The sequence below is a fragment of the Leuciscus leuciscus genome, assembly GCF_965113295.1.
Source record: "Leuciscus leuciscus genome assembly, chromosome: 15".
NCBI classification, from domain to species: domain Eukaryota; kingdom Metazoa; phylum Chordata; class Actinopteri; order Cypriniformes; family Leuciscidae; genus Leuciscus; species Leuciscus leuciscus.
In genome coordinates, this window is record NC_138739.1 from 41,002,721 (window position 1) to 41,021,686 (window position 18,966).

The 18,966-nt window shown below is 41.3% G+C and overlaps 1 protein-coding gene across 4 annotated transcripts in view; it reads left to right on the plus strand.

Annotated features, from left to right (window-relative positions):
- Positions 1-3,936: 3,936 nt before the first annotated feature.
- The window catches only part of LOC309475348 (phosphofurin acidic cluster sorting protein 2), a 70,656-nt gene continuing 55,626 nt past the window's right edge, over positions 3,937-18,966 (plus strand). For 2 of the 4 annotated variants that reach the window (XM_082138103.1, XM_082138106.1), the window contains exon 1: positions 3,938-4,357. In XM_082138103.1, the coding sequence (XP_081994229.1) occupies positions 4,125-4,357 (233 nt within the window). In that variant the 5' untranslated portion in view covers positions 3,938-4,124. Of the gene's footprint in view, positions 4,358-18,966 lie in introns of all 4 variants that reach the window. The other 2 variants (XM_082138104.1, XM_082138105.1) reach the window with 2 other exon arrangements.

Below are 18,966 nucleotides of genomic sequence, written 5' to 3' on the forward strand. Positions count from 1 at the left end.
TTGTCTAGTGATCCTGAATGCCTTGATTAGCTGGTTCAGATGTGGAGGTAAGCTGGAGGTAAACTCGGAAGGGCAGTGGCCCTCTAGGAGCAGGATTGGACACCCCTGCTATAGAGTAGTGTTCCTGGAGGCTCACCAGCACTACACATTTTCCAACTCTTTCTAATCAATCACACCTGAATCAACTCATAAGTTCGTTACTAGAGACTCCAAGACCAGAAATATGTGGGTCAGATGAGAGAGACATCCCGAATGTGCACTGTTGGTGTGCCTCCAGGAGCAGGGTTGGGAAACACTGGCCTAGAGCACAGGATCTCAACTCTGGACCTCTAGATGCACTTTCCTGCAGTTTACTGCCAACCTTGATAAAGTTCACCTGCCTGTAGCTTTCTAGTAATCCTGAAGACCTTGATTAGGTTTGTCTAATTAGGGTTGGAGCTAAACTCAGCAGGAAAGTGAATCTCGAGGGCCAGAGTTGCCCACCTCTGGTGTATGGGGTCATATTGCAGTCACTAAAGGCGGCATACACTGCGATTTTCGTCCGATTTCGAGCCTAATTCTGACTCGTGCAACTCTTTTTCGGGTTGGGCCGATTTTCAACGTTGTCGTGCGTCATTTGTCATGCAGTGTTCGTGCAGAGTACAGGGGGAAACGAGAGGTGATAAACCTCTCACGACTGGCAATCGGATGGTCGCTCCTCGTCACTATATCGCACAGTTGAAGCAGAGCTACGAACCGATTGCCCTAAACTCAATGTTTTTTCCCTCACTGGACCGGCGTGAAAACAGAACTTTAACTGTTTCTTCTACAGCAAGAAAGAAAATGAAAAGAAGGAGATCTTAATTTCTGTAGCTAACAAATACAAATTACTGTTGCTTACCTCCAGTTTGTGTTGCAAAAAAAAAAAAAAATACATATACAGACCCTTTCCAAAAAATTTGAATATCATGGAAAAGTTTATTTATTTCCATAATTCCATTCAAAACGTTAAGCTTCCATAGATTATAGATTCAGGGCACACAACTTAAACGATTTCAAGTATTTAGGTGTTTATTTGTACATAATTTGGGATTCCAGCTCATAAAACCCACGAAAACAGGATTTCAAAAAATGTGAATATTACATGAAATCACACAGTAATTACACAGTAATACCATGGTCATTGAACCAGGTTTTGGTTATTTTGGCAGTGTGGGCAGGTGCAAATCCTGCTGGAAAATGAAGGACGCATGAAGTGCTCTGAAAATGTCCTGGTAGACGGCTGCGTTGACTCTGGATTTAATAAAGCACAGCGGACCAAAGTCCTCTTTTCTGATGAGAGCAAATTTTGCATCTCATTTGGAAACCAAGGTCCCAGAGTCTGGAGGAAGAATGGAGAGGCACACAATCCAAGATGCTTGAAGTCCAGTGTGAAGTTTCCACAGTCTGTGTTGGTTTGGGGAGCCATGTCATCGGCTGGTGTTGGTCCACTGTGCTGTCCACTCAACGCAGCCGTCTACCAGGACATTTCCAGAGCACTTCATGCTTCCTTCAGCAGACAAGCTTTATGGAGATGCTGACTTCATTTTCCAGCAGGATTTGCACCTGCCCATACTGCCAAAAGAACCAAAACCTGCTTCAATGACCATGGTATCACTGTGTAATTACTGTGTGATTTCATGTAATATTCAAATTTTTGGAAATCCTGTTTTCGTGGGTTTTATGAGCTGGAAGCCCAAATTATGTACAAATAAACAACTAAATACTTGAAATCGTTTAAGTTGTGGGCCCTGAATCTATAATCTATGGAAGTTTAACGTTTTGAATGGAATTATGGAAATAAATAAACTTTTCCATGATATTCACATTTTTTGGAAAGGGTCTGTATTACCCACGTCTTCCAACACACCTGCGATGTAAATATTATAGACTGTTAATAATTTTAATTATAGGCCTATTGTAATCGACCTAAATGTTTTTAGACAAATTTCAATGAGGAGGAGTAAGCTTCTATGTAATCTTTTATTATCCTCATAGTGCGTTGTTTATGCGGTGATGGGCTATGAAATTATTGTGGGGCAATTTTAAATCATCTTGATGTTGATAGCTGATGCTTGTTTTGACAATATCTCTGGATACATGATATCATCTATTGGCGCAACCCGGCACTGGGGTTTATCGCACATATTTCACACGTATAGTGTGAGCAGTCTAGTCACAGCTTGATGATCGTACCGTATAGTGTGAGCACATCATTCCTGAGCTTTAGCTTTACATCGCATGCGATCTACTCGTTCAGTGTGAGTAGGTACCTTGCTGAAATCGCACAGACATCGCACAGTGTATGCCCGCCTTAAGGGGGGCACTCATTGTAAAACCTAAAATGACAAATTAGACACCCTATGACAAAGTTTAGGGGGTGTCGAAATCTGCTCCTGAAGGGCCACTGTCCTGCTGAGTTTAGCTCTAACCTCGATCAAGCCCACCCACCTCTAGCTTTCTAGAGATCCTGAAGACCTTTATTAGCTTGTTCATGTGTGTTTTATTAGAGTTGGAGCTAAACAGTGGCTGTGTCTGAAATCGCCCCTTATACCCTTAAATAGGTCACTATTTCAGGGGACAGTCATTTATAGTGGTGTCCGAAACCATAGTGGATGCTATAGAGTGCACTCAATTAATCCCACAATGCACCGCAATAACGAGTGTACAACTGATGTATGCTTAACGGCTAGAGAATACCCATAATGCACTGTAAGAGTCGAGTGCTGAATGAATTCCCATGTCTGACCAGAAGATGGCGCCACAGCTGAATCATCCATCCATTTAAACAAACCATACTGGTCCAATGTGGCTACAGCGTAATATCATACAGGCATAACATCCTTTTTAATCGGTTTTTAAAATGTTTAATTAAGGTTTATAGACAGTTTTCATGACAGAGTTTAAGATAAATCTTGTCATCTTCCTATTGGAGCTTGCAGTTTGCTAAGTTTCAAATAGCCTAACTGTATAACAATAAGCATAAACTATACATAAGCAGCAGCTCATCCGGCGCACTGTCCAAACTCACTCACTCGTTTTCATTCACTTCAAGTGAATATATAGTGTATAGTGCTTCTCAGGATGCCTCCCTCATCAAATACACCCAATTAAAGTCTTGCAGTCTGTACTAATGAGCTGATGAGTTGAGATGAGGGAGACTGTAAAGTTGTGCAGTGGCGTGTGTGGTCCCCTGGACAGGTTTGTATCGGTGGACTAATGACTAATGAGCGAACTAGACAATATGTAATGCATGCATCTCACCTTATCACAAATATGGAAGCAAAATGCCAGGGTCTATTCATGATACACGAATATGAGTCTTTGCACCACAAGTATAAATTATGCCACTTTAGACTCAATAATGTTTAAAGTTCTAAATTAAAGCAAACCAACTTTTCTTGCCCTCTCTGGTTATCTATACTGGGCACAAGCACAGTTTAACCTCACCAACAGCCCGAGGTTTCCGTGTCTATCTGGGCTGAGGCCCGCAGAACCCATTAGACCTCAGAGAAGGCCTGGAGGTCAGAGATAAACCGGTTTCATGAGCATTCAAACAATTGTACAATATGTATTGTAAAAAGTGCTGTATAAATATATGTGACTTGACAAAGCGAAATTTGTTGACTGGAACGTTTACATGTCACCTTTTTTTTCTTTTTTTTTTTACATTTCACCTTTCATTCTCTTGAGTTACTATGAATACGCTTTCTATTATGTTTCAGTTTAAATTTATGTTGTAGTTTTTATTCAACTTGTTTTCGCCCTATGTTCTTCATACGTCGCTGACCTCGTTCCCAAACGGATGTTCTCCAGGAACAGTGAGCCTACAGTTATTTACGAACGGCTCGCGAATCGTTTCGACCGAATCTTTCGAAAGAACGACTCGTTCGCGAGTGTCCTGAACTGGAAACGGAGCCCGTGATTCAGCGCCTGCTATCGGCCGAGGTCAGATCGCATATGCTCCACATTCCCTTCTGAATCTGAAGCGAAGCTCCGCCTCTGACCATCGCAAATCTGTGTGTGTGAGAGATGAGCAGGAGCAGAAAAAGCCGTCCTGATAAGTGAGGTCCAGAAGCGTCCCAGTCCAGTTGAGTGTCGGTTCGATGATGGCCGCGGCTGTGGAGAGAGGAGGGGTCCGGGCCGCCTTCATGAGCCCGGGTGTCGGTGCCCCCGCTCCCGCACCCGCACCCGCGGCGCCCGGGGGATCAGCCATGGCCGGAGCTCTGGGCTCGGGCTCGGGCTCGGGTGCGGCGGGTTCGACTCCCATCATGCCCGTGCCCATGAATTTGTTTGCAACGTGGGAGATTGACCGCTCATCTCCGAGCTGCGTTCCGAGGTACATCAAACCTAACGCTGTTATTGTTGATGTGTGTGAATTACAAAGCTTCAGTGTTTATGCATTTGTCCGGTTGCATGCTTTTCTGTGCATGCAACATGGGCTTTAACTCGCGCATGTAACGTTAACGTTAATGCTCGAGGTCAAAACAAAACTCGTGCATTCAGTGTTGTGATGCTGGTGGATATATGAACACATGGAAACATGAGTATGTTCATTTTAAAGGACATTTATAGACATGCCAAGTGTCTGTAGACAGAAATCATCAATAGTTTTGACCGGATTAATGCGCTTGTTTGGTAAAGCAGGTCATAAACAAATGTGTGTGTGTGATGCTGGAAATCCATTAGGAAAATGTTAGTGTTTCTATAGGAACATTTCTTTGTGTTTAGTTTGTTTTACACACACACACAATTAGTTAACATGTTTTGGGTCTCATATAAACACACCCACTAAAGTTAAAGCATTGCAAATCGAAGCCTGTGATTAACAACTACATAATCATTGTTTGATTTCAGTATCAGTCTTCTGATAGAGGCTGTCAACATGCCGTTTTGTTATAGTGCATTAATATCATGTAATAGCAACTTTGCACACATTTACAGAAAAATCTTCTTGTTTTGGATTGAAAATGAGGATCGAGGGTGTTTTTTTAAAGGTCATGTTAATTGCATGGAGGATTTTTAAGTCTGGAGCAATCGGTGGCTCAAAAGCCCCTTGTGTTCATTACAGTAATTCAATGCAAATTTGAGCTTGTAATTGCCATGATGAACGTCATTTGTTTGCAACAACGTTGCATATTCTGCATGATTTTAAGAATGACATCAGCATCAGGTTATAGACATACAGAAGGGCTTTTTAACATTTATAAATGCCGTATTACATGAGTGTTATACTGGCACAAAAGTGCGGCATGTTTTTGTGAAAGCAAATCCTTCCAAATAATGTTGCTGACAGACGAATAGTGAAGGAGTTGATACGTATTTGCTCTATGCATGTTCATATAGACCTCTATAGGGTGAAATAAAATGACTTTTAATGTGCTCATCATTCCAATATTTTCAAGAATGATCAATACGTTATTCCATTTCCCCGTTATCACTTTTTCTCACAAATGCAAGTTAATATCTCATAATTGTAAGATATAGTTTATATCTCACAATTTGGACTTTATAACTCACAATTGCAAGTTTTTATCTTACAATTCTAAAGAAAAAGTCAGAATTGCTTGATATAAACTCGCAATTCTGACTTTTTTCTCAGAAATGTGAGATATAAATTTGCAATTGCCAGTTATAAAGTCCAAATTGCGAGATAAAAAGTCAAAATGACCTTTTTTATTTTTTATTTCGTGACGGAAAAAAGCATCCATAAATAACAAAAATAATAATAACTAAGAAAATAGAAACAAATGTGATGGGTCACACTGGAACTTTTGGAAATGCCCCTTTTTACCTTTAATTTATAAGGACAAATAAAAAGTAGGCCTAAAAAATGTTGTTTCGTTTTTACAATATTGTACAGTATTTATATAATAGGATAAAGTATATCGCACTCCCATATGAATTTGTATAATCGCATTCGTACATTTTCAGCTTTAGGAGTGGACCTTCATGCTCAGTTTGCTCAGTTTTACTGATGAATGGAAAGCTCACTGGATTCTCAAGCATTGTAAAGCATAGACAAGCACATCTCGGGTCTGTTGTTTTCTACAACTGTCAGATCAAATCTTAACACAAAACGGCACGATAAAACAGACAGTATTGTAGAGTTCATACTTTGGGAATCTAAAACAAAATGCATTTAATGGAAGATCAGATTCACTAAATATGGCAGTTTACACATATCATTTCTGGTTGCACTTTATTTTACAGTACATGTACTTACAGTGAAGAAAGCACTGGTAATATAAGGTAACTACATGGGCTAAGGTTAGGTTTAGTGGTAGGTTAATACCTAGTTATAACCCAGTTACTGTAAGTACATAGTATGTGCATGGGGAACAGGACTGTGAAATAAAGTGCTACCTAAATTCTGGTCATGGATACTGTATTCAACGCAATGCCTAAAAACATCCCTCGGCCGTGACTGTGTTTGCAGTGTATCACACAGTGTTTGGTTCAGTATGTCGCAAGTGGGATTGTTCCACCTTTCTGTTGTTGTTTTTGGATGCTGGGCTCAGTACAGCGAGTGACTTGCGTATTACGCTCCACAGAGAGCAGCGGGAACTGGTGGGACTAGATTAATCAGCTCGGCCCAGATGTGTCTCGATGGCGTCGGTGATGAGAGCGGAACCGTGTCTCGCACTGGGACTCGCGGGCGTCCCTCAAGGATCTGGACCTCAGTGGTTCACAGCTCAAGAGTCGTCATCTCAAAGAAAGGCCAAATGTGAATATCACTGAAATGCCAACGCTTTTTCTGCTCTGCTTCACAACAGCGTGATGGTTGGATGTCCTGAGTCTCTCTTAGACCCATTGGGCTTGGGAATCAAGAATCTGTTCGGTCCTTTTCCAGTTTCCCAGTTCCGTTAATGGATAATTGTACTGAAATGTTCAGTGTTTTCAGTCGTGACTTGCGTCACAATGGCTACGTTTACATGCAACCAAATAATCCGTTACACTCTAAAACATGCTGGGTTGTTTTAACCCGATTTTGGGTCAAATATGGACAAACTCAAACACTGGGTTAAAAATTGTATTAAAAAAATGTAACCCAATGGCTGGGTTTGTCCATATTTGACCCACATTTGGGTTACAACAACCCAGCCATTGGGTTAAAAAAATGTAATAAAATTTTTAACCCAGTGTTTGAGTTTGTCCATATTTGACCCAAAATTGGGTTAAAACAACCCAGCATGTTTTAGAGTGTAGTAATCGGATTGACGGTTCAATGGATTGACATATAACATGACATGGATTGACGGATTGACATGTAAACACCTTCATATTTTGGGCTTTTGGGATTGAGCTCGATCCCAATGAAATTTCGATTGGATTGAAAGGGTTGGTTTATTCCTTTTCTAATCCGATCCAGAGAACATGCAAAGACTTGATCGGATTGGACTGCGCATGTGCAATGACGTTGAAATAGCGTAATGACGTGCGTAACGAGCTGTTCTTCATGTTGAATAAAGTGTCATATAAACGAGTGTCCCGTCATCCTAAACTTCTCCTTTCACTGCTCAGCGTCTGTCAAATCTGTTACGGTTTGAAGCTTGTGACGGATAAACGCGCACCTCAACCCGATCACATGTTTAGCGTTCATGTAAACACTCAGAATGAATATGTAAACAGCCATTGTTGAGTGTTTCGTGAGGTAGTTTCCATCATCCAGTGCTATAGGTATACCCATGACAAGGGCCACTCGATGCGATGTATAGATCGTTCCCCTCCTTCCTCTTGTCCTTGCGAAGACGAACGAGTGTAAAGCCATCCAGGCATAGATCAGCCCGCAGTAATTAAACATGCGGCTCCCATCAGTTCACGCAGCCAGTGGCGTGTCAATTATTCATGCTCCTTCATTGGGCCTTAATTGCTGTGGGACCCCGTGTAGGGTCATTATTTCTGATGAAACGCCAGCTGATGTCGGCAGGGCACATGATGTTGTCCTTTCCCAGAGATCCATGTGGTGGAAACACACGCATCGCTGTACCTCTTGAAAGCCATTGGTTTCCGTCGCTCGAGGATCCCTCAGGAAATGAGCCGCACCGTTCCCGACCTCCTTTTCTGTTTGAAATCCACTGATACGCACTGAGAGGACTTCAGGGCGTCAGGAAATGTCTGCAGAAATGACCTCACATTGAATGTCAGTATATAGGGTCCATTCCCAAATATCAAAGTATGTTTTATTCTAACTAGTTATCTTAAAAAATACTTACTTTACAAAGAATTTCCAACATAAATAAAGTGCCAAAATGAAAATGTCCGTATTATTTACTCATTTTGAGGCCATCCAAGATGCAAATGACTTTCTTTCCTTGGCCGAAGAGAAATTAAGGTTTTGGAGGAAAACTTTCCAGGATTTTTCTCCAATATAGTCCATATTTAGGCGGATGCAAAGCTCCACACGACGCCAGCCGACAAATAAGGGTCTTCTCTAGTGTAACCATCAGTCATTCGCAGTAAATAAGCAGGACATTTTCTATATTGGGGGAACTATTCCTTTAAATTGCGCATAATAACTTGACAGATTTATTCAAACATACATAAATAATTAACAAGTTATGTAAAAAAGCTCCTCTCTAGAGTTCTTTTTCCAGCTAATTAACAAACTTTGATCACTGAACAACTTTAACAAGCTGTTTGAATTGTCTTTCTGTGGTTATTGGAAGGCATTTATTAACTTTCTGTGGTTATTGGAAGGCATTTATTTGGCCTCAGAAAAGACTGTCATTAAAAATTAGCACATTTTAATTGGGAAGAATCATTAATTGAGCCAACAACCAATTCTGTACAGTTCCTATCCTGTAGTGAATGTGCATAAGTGGCTGTTCACTTGTAAAAGCAGTGGGCTTGTTTGTTTTTTTTTACATTATCGTAGACCTGAAGGTCATTGGGTTCAACGCTGTGATTAACTCTATAGTGTCTCGATATCGGACGCTTTTTCTCAGTACTCTTTTAAAGAGGTCATCTTCAGCATTTGTCAGCCCCAACGGGAGGCATTTTAATGAATTTTGGAGCCCGGTGTGTGGTTTTGCGGTTCTCTTCCCGACCCGTGGTAGAGCAGGGATCACTGGACACTGGTGTTGTTTCTGAGGAGTTTTCTTCTTGGCATTTTCTGTCCTGGAACTGAGATGAATCAAGAACCGGCATTCACATCTAGAAATGATCTGTGTCTATGATATCATTAGCTCTGCCCTTCTGAAGTAAGACAGACGTACTACACTGTCATTTTCAACGTGTTGAATAAAATAAAGATTATAGGAGTATTTCAAAATAGCATTTCAGTCTTTCCACTAACAAATTTCATGTTAAATTCAATGTTACTTTCTGTTTCTTTGTAATTCTTTGTGAAATTTACTAGCAATTTCTGAGTGAAAACTGTTTCTAAGTAAATCCTACACGATTTTTTTCAGTGTAACTGTAAAAAAAAAAAAAACGTACCAAACCTGTATATGGTTTAGCATCACATTTTAACCTTTATTGTAAAATACTGTCAAATCATGACAACTCTCGGTATAAGTTTAAGCGTGTTATTGAATATGGCAATGTTAATGTGTTTGGTCTAGACGGTGTGGACTTGCTAATGCTCATAGATACACAGACACTCTGCGGTGAACATGTAAGATCTGCTGCTGCTGCATCAATAGATACACATAAATCCCGTATAAGATCTAGGCAGGTGGAGCTGGGGAGGTGGAGGGGTTCAGATGAACTCTGATTCTGCAGGACTAGCTCACAGCAAACACTAAACCAGACTATTTAAATGTTCAGCCAGCGATCTCATTGGCTGCATCCAAAATGGTATTCTTCCCTACTATATAGTAGGCCAAAAATAGTATGTGATAAAAGAAGTATGTCTGAATTCACAGTATAAAAGAGTAGACATAAAGTAGCCGGATGACCTACTTCTTCCAGTGAGATCCTGAAGTGTGGATATGAGGGACACTTTACTATCCCATGAGGCCACGGGAGAGGATTTATGACTGACAGTGAAGCGACGCAGCTGACTCTAGTAGATCACATGATAATGACAACATGACGGATGTAGTACGTCCGTCCAGATTGAAATAGTATTTACAACAAAAATAATTGAATACAGGCACCGATATGCCATCTTGTAATCCCTGAAAGATATTTTTATTGTGAATTTCCTGCAAGAACAGTTTTTACTGTGAATTTAAAGGGATATTTCCCAAATGCAGCATGACATATTCTGGGTGTAGGTGTGGGGGGTTTCCAGGACATTGCTGTGTGTTTGCTAGATGTTCTGAAAGTTGTAGTGCATTACTGTGTGGTTGCTGGGTGTTTTCTGGGGTATCATTGGTGACATCATCAACTTACCAAGGGTGTTCTGGGTGGCTTTAGGGCATCGCTACATTGTTGCTAGGGTGATCAGGGTAATTATGGGAGATCTGAATGATGGCAGTGTCAGAACATCAGCGTGTAGACGAATAGTGCAGAAGGTGAAAATGAAACTATGAATCAAAGAGATGCATGAAGGCTGTTCAGGGGCAGCAAGTGTGTGTGTGTGTGTGTGTGTGTGTGTGTGTGTGTGTGTGTGTGTGTGTGTGTGTGTGCATTCGTAGGGTCGGGTGTTTTCATGTTTGCATTGCATGCAGAGATTGTGGCTCTTGTGGTATGCACTCTCTTCCTCCTATTGTTCTTCCTGTATGTGTGTGCATGAAGGCATTGTATGTATATACTCTACCGTACAATATATATATATATATTTTTTTTTTAAGACTTTTATGCAGCAAGGATGCATTACATTAATCAAAAGTGACAGACATTCGCACATTCAATACACATTCAAACCCAGTTACCAGCTTAAGCAGGATTTTCTTCAGCCGGGAAGACATTTCCTCCAGGAAGAAATGACGACTACATTAATCTCTCCCACCTACTTTCCTTTCATCTCGTCCTCTCTCTTCCTCTCTTCCTCTCTCCGAATCACTCTGGAAGGATAGCACAGGTTTCTCTCTCTCTCTGGCTCTACTCCTCCACAAATGGAAAATTACCCATGGCACCCCAGGGCAGCGCTGAGATTTGAGGCGACCAATAGCAGTGCAGCGAGAACGATGGTCCCGAACCGTGATCATCTGCAGTAAAGTTAGAGATAACTCACATGAGGAGTGAAGAAACCCTGTCTGCTCCTGTACGGATCAGCTGCTGTACTGATACGTTTTATAATTAGCAGTGATTATGTACGAGGGGCAGAATTGATGCTACAAACAGCTCTAAAAATACACAATATTGAAAAGATTTTTGATAGTCCTACACTAAATACAAAATTCCTGTTCAAATATAGTCATAGGGAAGATAGATGGTGTGTTTTATGAACATATGAGCGTTTTTATTTACACCTTTTTAGTGTATTTTATCATTCGTTATTAAGTCACGTTGTGAAGAATGTGTGTTTGTGTGTGTGTGTGTGTGTGTGTGTGTGTGTGTGTGTGTGTGTGTGTGTGTGTGTGTGTGTGTGTGTGTCCAGAGGCATTTCATTTTCTGTAAGAAGTGTTTCCTCTTCAGGAAAGAGCTCCATGCTGCCACTTCCTGTGACTGTTCAGTCCATCCCAGCCTTTTATTTAGTTCATGTATTTATTCATACGCAGTAATTAGGCCAGTGATGTTAATGTGTGAGATTTAGCACCTAACAGAAGATTATACTCTTATTCACGAACAACACGTCTGAACAATAAAAACAGAATGCAAACGCTGAATTTTCAGCATCATTACTCCAGTCTTCAGTGTCACATGTTCCTCCAGAAATCATTCTAATATACTGATTAGGTGTATTTATATATATTATTTTTCTATTTGTTGATTGTTTGTTCTGGATAGTTTCTTATTGTTCTTCAGGCAAAAATAATAATAATTGTACTTAATAATAATTATAATGATAGTATTATTAATAATAGTAATAATAATACACAGCAAGTCTAGATCCAAATGCAATAATATTGCACAATAACAATAATAATAATTGTATTTAATATTAAAGTGGTGGTTGATTATGATTTCACTTTTCTAACTGTAGTTAGTGTGTAATGTTGCTGTTTGCGCATAAACAACATCTGCAAAGTTACAACGCTCAAAGTTCAAAGCAAAGGGAGATATTTGCTTTTAAAGAAATCGCTTTTTTAACGGCTGGAAGGAACTACACAACATTCCTCCCGGGTTAGTGACATCACTAACTCTAAAATTTACATAAACCCCGCCCCCTGAACACGATTTATAGATTATCAAGACAGAATATGCTAATCAATGATTAGAAGATAGTTAAGTCCACATCAGCTGCATAAATTTAAACATAAATAAAAAGTTTTAGAAATTTTCAGGAAACAAGCTCTTGAAGCTCCGCCCTCTGTGCTGGGAGCAGCAGCTCATTTGCATTTAAAGGAACACACAAAAACGCTGCGTTTTTGCTCACCCTCAAAAAGTGACAATTTTAACATGCTATATAAAAATATCTGTGGGGTATTTTGAGCTGAAATTTCACACACACACTCTGGGGACATCAGAGACTTATTTTACATCTTGTGAAAAGAGCATTATACCACCCCTTTAATGTTATTATTATTATTTTTTGTCCACACATCTGTCACAGTTATGTTTAGTTCTGTTTAGTTTAATTTGGATCTGTTTTCCCTGTTCTCGTTTGCCTGTGTTCCTAGTTAGTCTCCAAAGTTGTTCATTTAGTACCACTGTTCTGTTTTCCCCTGATTGCTCCCTTGTATATATATATGCCTTCAGTTCATTCAGTTCTTGGCCCGGTACAGTTGCAGTTGTTGGTACGTGGTTGTGATTTATGTTTACTCCCTGTAATTCTCCTTGTTATCATGCGCTTCATTAAGGCCACTCACACCTGACAGAATACTGGACCAAAGAAAGTGAAAATATGGACTTGCTATGGACTATGGACCGTCACTTGAGAAGGAATCCCTCGAGGACCTCACCAGAGGACATATTAACAACTGGCGTCTAACAAACTTCCCAGGTCGGTCCTGGTGAGTATTCAATCTGACCAGCCTGAACGTGCACACAAAGGCATGCATGCCCCGTGATGGTCCTCTGGGGACAGTTTGTGTAGTGGCTCCCCTTTCACCATCTGCCCTGCTGAGGAGGACGTCACCTGCCCCACTCCGGACCCAGAGCCCAGCCCACGCCTCTCACGGACAAGACACCAGAGCCCATCGCAATGAGCCTGCCGAGATGAAAGAGCTAGTCATCGCCCTGGAGAATCAGTTAATTAATAAGTCTGACCAGGTGTGGGAACCAGTTACATCGCCGGTGCCCGTGGGGCTGCTCGTGGAGTTCATGGGTTTGGAAGAAAGCCCTGCCCACACTCCTGCCATTGAGGGTGAGCGGCAGCTGGCTTCTGCACATTTTTATGAGGATTTGAAAGTGGATATTTCCATAAAACTCCAGTCTCCGCTAGTCCTGCCCAGCTCAAAGTCTCCTGTGTCTCCAGAGATCCCACCCAGCCTCCCTCTCCCGCCTCTTCCTCCAAAGCCAGCCTGTTATTTTGCCCCACCTCCGCTGGTTCCCTTAAGCTCCTTGTCTCCTCCATTGTTTGCTCCATTACATTTCTCCATTATGCTGCATGGATATGCCTCGGATCTTCCAGTCACCAGCTCCACCTTGGCAAGAGGATCCCCTGGCTCCGCCTCCAGCCGCTGAGCTCATCACTCCACCTTGGCTTGTCAACCAGCCGGCTTCACCTTGGCTCCTCCCTCACTTGGCCTCCACCTGGGACCATCATCCTTACTGCTCCCCCGTAACCCCTCTTCCCTCCGGCTCTGCCTTGGCTCCTCCCTCACTTGGCTCCACCTGGGACCATCATCCTTACGGCTTCACCGGGCTCCTTCGTCTCTCCGGCTTTGCGTTGGTTAGGCGTTGCTCTCCCTGCATAACAGACATCCAGGCATTCATCTGCACTTCATCCCTCCACCCCTTGTGCTTCCTCCGGCTTCGCCTTGGTCCTCAGTCCCACTGGCTCCACCTCAGTGTTCTGGCACCCTGGCTCCACCTCGGACGCTCAATGCTGCGGCTCTGCCTCGGTCTCCTGATCCTTCGGTGTCGTTCGGTCTCATCGGCTCTTCGGCTCCACCTGGGTCTCCTCCTGCATCGGCTCCATCTGCCGTCCCTCTGGGTCCACCTGCCAAGTCTCCACCATGGCTCCTCCCTCCCTCGACTCCACCGGGCCTTCGTCCTGGCTGTACTCTGGTTTCCCGTCCTCCTCAGTTGGATTGTTACAAAACGACCCCTGGACATACCCTATGGATAACGTGAGGGTTCGTTTGTGAGAGTGAAATGAATAGCTGTACCCACAACAGCACTTTTGTGCAAGGTGTAATTATTTACAGTACCGAAGTACAGTATAGATATACAGTTTAAACACCAGAACCCCCTAAAACATGTCAAAGAAACAAATGAGGACACAAATTTGTAGAATGACATGGGTATTACACTGGTATTACAATGTAAACGTGATTTATGAGGACATTTCTTGAGCCATCGCAATTAAAATGGTTTAAAAACATACTGAACATGTTTTATCAAAAAGAAAGTTTTCTGTAGGGTAGGGTTAGTGTTAGGCGACAGAATATACAGTTTACAGTATAAAAACCGTTAGGTCTATGGAATGTCCTGATAATGATAGGTGCACCAACATGAGTGAGAGTGTATATGTGTGTGTATCCGCACGCAACAGAGATCAAGACAGAGCAATGCTTCAGATACCGTCAGACAGACACATGAGATGAGTCAACACCATCTGTGTCACAACACACAAATATATGTGTGTGGGGGCGAGAGAGAAAGAGCCATACACACACGTACTGTCATTCAGCATCTCGGACTAAAGAGCAATTCAGCTGAAATGAAAGAGGAAGCTGTATGGATTTGGGATTCCGTGTCATCTGGGACTGGGATAAACACACAGAGATTAGAGTATGTGAGAGCAGACATTCAACCCGTGCCATTGTTCTGAGCAAGTGGTGTGTAAGTGATGTGCATTAAACACATGCACACACACACAATGCAGTTGATCAATAAGAGATTAACAGGACTGTTTTTCCTGCATTTTGTCCCCCTTGTTCATTCCAGGATGTTGTTGATAATGACCATTATGAATATATAAAATAAAATAATAGCGTGACAGGGCTGTCATTTGCATCGACAGTGTGTTGGAGCGAGTTTAACTGCATGTTTGTACATGATTTACGTTGATTCCACATGGCCTGCTTTAGTAGCAGGTGTCTTTCAACAGGTGATGGGACTGAATTCAATTCATTTTTGCATTGTTAGCATTCACTGAGTGCAAATAGCATATTTTCTTAGCAACTATATTCTATTCATCCTAAGGGAAAATAGCGATAGATTCTATTTACACTGTGAAAATAGCAGTATTTTCTTTGCAATAACTGTAAAGAGTAGTTAGATGCTTTTTATACGTGTAGTTATAAGTCGTGGCAGATGCTATTTGCAGGTGTGCATTAATAACGGAGTAAATGATTATATTTATTAATATTATTAAATGGATGCCGCGTTATTGGGACAATAAAGCCCTCCCCACATCTACCCCTAACCGATAAACACTTTATTATTAAACACACGCTAGACACTTTATTTACACTTTTTGAATATTTTCTTCATTTTATTTGGAAATAAATGCCTTTCCGATCTGATATGTGATGGGAAAAGGGAGCAGAGCAAGTTCGGCAAAACGTTCTTATACGCGCCTTACCGCTATTGCTTCTGTTGACAATCCAGTGACTGCCGTGATTGTGTCTGGCCCAATCAGACGTCAGTGGGCGGAGTTAGTGTATATAGAGGCTATTTACACTAACTCCGCCCACTGACGTCTGATTGGGCCAACAAGGCGGGCTATTTGCACTTATTGTAAATAGACACTCCGGAAGACAAAACAAGACCAAAGTGCACTATTTGTGGCAAGAATGATCAAATCTTCATTTCAACCAAGAATCAATGAATTGAAGCAAACAGTAAATGTGCAGTCACATCAGGCAAAAATGATCCGATGTCAATAGTGTTTGTATGAAGCACTTTCACACCAAGCAGCTTTCTGTTGGTAAACATGCCAGATCCATGTGACCAACTTTAACCCGTTGTGGAATCTGTGTGGTGAAATCTTTCAAAATTTTCGCGCAAAAAACGATTGTAATGACTGGATTTCGGCCAATGAAAAATATGCCATTTTTGCTACTGAAAAATTCTCTCGTATTTGCAATATACGAAAGAAAGAAGAATCATGAAAGTAGTGTATTGACATGCTCTTTAAGACACTTAGTAGTCTTGGCCCGATATACTGTATGTGAACACTGAAAAGTGTGAGTATAGTTAATTTGTGGGTCCTTTTGTGATTGATTTGATTTGTGCAATATCCCAAAGTCACCATGAAACCAAAATGGACAATTCCTGTTTGAATGGAATATTGGAGTATTTATTATAAATGATTGATCGGTGCACATCATATTTTTTTTTTAATTCATGTTCCTGGTAATCTTGAATCAGAATAACTTCCTCTTGCAGCATCTCTTCTCTTCTCTGATGACGAGGGCGGGGCTATAACCTGTCAATCACATGAGATCAGCCAATTGCAAACCACAACCATCCAATCAATTCCCCACAGACAAAATCAAGCCCCGCCCACATTTGTTCTCATTCATAAGGGCGTTTCACTCAGATATACGGCACAATACGCTGATTTCACGCAGCCGCTATTTTGAAATCGAAAGCGAGGCTCCGGTGGGAAGAAAACCGGAAGTGTCGCCTTTAATCACAGGAGAGTCGTGAATGCGATGGCGTATTGTTGTGTTTAATGATGATGTGTCAATTCTAAAAATGTACATACATTTCTTTCATACTTTAGACTATATACAGTGAAATTCATTTATAAATAAAATATTTTTTTATATATAATTCAGAATGTAAAAAAAGAAGCAGGAATGAACTATATACATATCCTATATTGGATATTAACATCCAATAGTGTAAATCGCGGCAGCAGCTTCAGGTTGGTAATCCAAGGCATTGTTGTTAATCTTTACTTCCGGGGTTCTTCCCACCTGAGCCTCACTTTCGATTTCAAAATGGCGGTTGCGTGAAATCAGCGTATAGGGAAGAAAAGACGAGCACAACTTCTGTTTCATGCTGACTTTAAATCCATTTAAATTGTGAACACCAAAAGCACTGGTTAACTTTTCTGGGATTTAGTTAAAGTGAGCTATCTGTGAAAGCATCTCCATGTTCATGATGGATTTGATGTATAATTGCGAACAGCCTTTGTTTTGTTTATAATTTCTTCCGAGATATTTTAGGTCAACAAGACATATTTGGAAACTGTGTTTTGTTTTCTTTTCCCATGCGCTGTACACACAGACAAGAGAAAGAGTTACTTCCGGTTTGAGTCAGATCCCCGTCTGCAGGGTGTCAAACCTGTGGCCCGGGAGTCAGCAGAGAAAGGGGCACAAGCACAAACTTGCCCTCAAAGTGATGGCAAAATAATGCTGCAGTCTGCTGAGTCAACCGGTGTGTGTGTGCGCTTCAGAGAAGTAGAGCAGGGCAGCCGGTCTCCTCTGTTGTGCTGGTGACGCAGCGGGTTTGCATATCGCTGTGTGTGTGATGCTAATAAGATGCTTGAAACGCTTCCTCATCGTATGGTGATGAACTATACCGTACTGGAAGAGCAATGTGGGATTTGTCTTGCAAATCTTGCAGTTTTTCATTAAAATGTTAGAGCCTGACCTCTGAATGAGCGGGGGTTTTCAAGATGGTTTCCATTATGCAAACGCTGCAGGTTGTTGTTCATTATTCTTGAGATGTTGCAGTTGAGAGACAAACACGAGGCTTTGATATCGGCCTCTCAAAGGAGAACAGAAGAGGTGTTTACGCATTAAAGTGCTTTACAAGCAGGACGAGGATCTATGGGGTGATGTTTGTGTAATAATAGGAATAGAAAAATTAAAACTCTCATTTACGCATCCAAAATCGATAAAAAATTCGTAAATAAAGAATTTCCTGGCCACTCTTTTCCATATACAGGCCCCGATATATATATGCGAAATTGAAGAACACAAACTGGTGTGACGTCATTTCGAACAAAATCAGACCAAATCGAAGTTTGTTTGGAGTTTGGAGTTCGTTCGTTACCCCAGTACACAATACGCTGGACAATGAAAGATATCAAACATGTCTATTTACATGTCAGACAAGCTGAAGTTTAATGCAACAGCAGCGGCTCACATGTGACCAAAAGCGCAAATCTTATTGGTTGGCCAGTTTTCTAAAAGAAATTAGCATATTAATGCCGTGTGAATGTTGAAAAAAACAACTGTTTGTTCAAATTACGTTTATCACACCGAATTTTCATACCAAAAATTCATCTCTTAAATTATAAAATGTCAATTGACCAAAAAAAAAGCACCATGAAAGTTTCATAAAGTTCATTCACTATATTCCAGGTCATCTGAAGACTTTCAAGGCATGCTTTGGTTTTTTTATATTCCAGTGCGAGGTTACAACAAATCTTTTAAATTGCATTTTGCGGTGGCTGGCAGTGCCATTTTATTATTAGAATATAAACAACAGAAATTGAGTTGTCTGTTTTGTCTGTGAATAAGATGATATAGTATTCAGGACGTCCCTGCGCCGGGTTCTAACGGAGATCATTGATTGGCCCCGGTCACTGTGGGTGTTGGTCTCATGTGCTTCTGTCCTGCTAATGTGATTTCCTTTAGTGGCACAGCCCAAGGCTGCACTGAAAATCACTGTTGATTAGAGCCATTCACTCATTTTGGGAAAAGGACACTGACCTTGAGTTGCTGTTTGAAGGTTAGTTCTGGTGTCATAGTGTTCAGAAGTGTTCATTAAAGAGATAGGAGCCACAAAACCAAACCAGCCAGGTGGGTCACAACATTACAAACT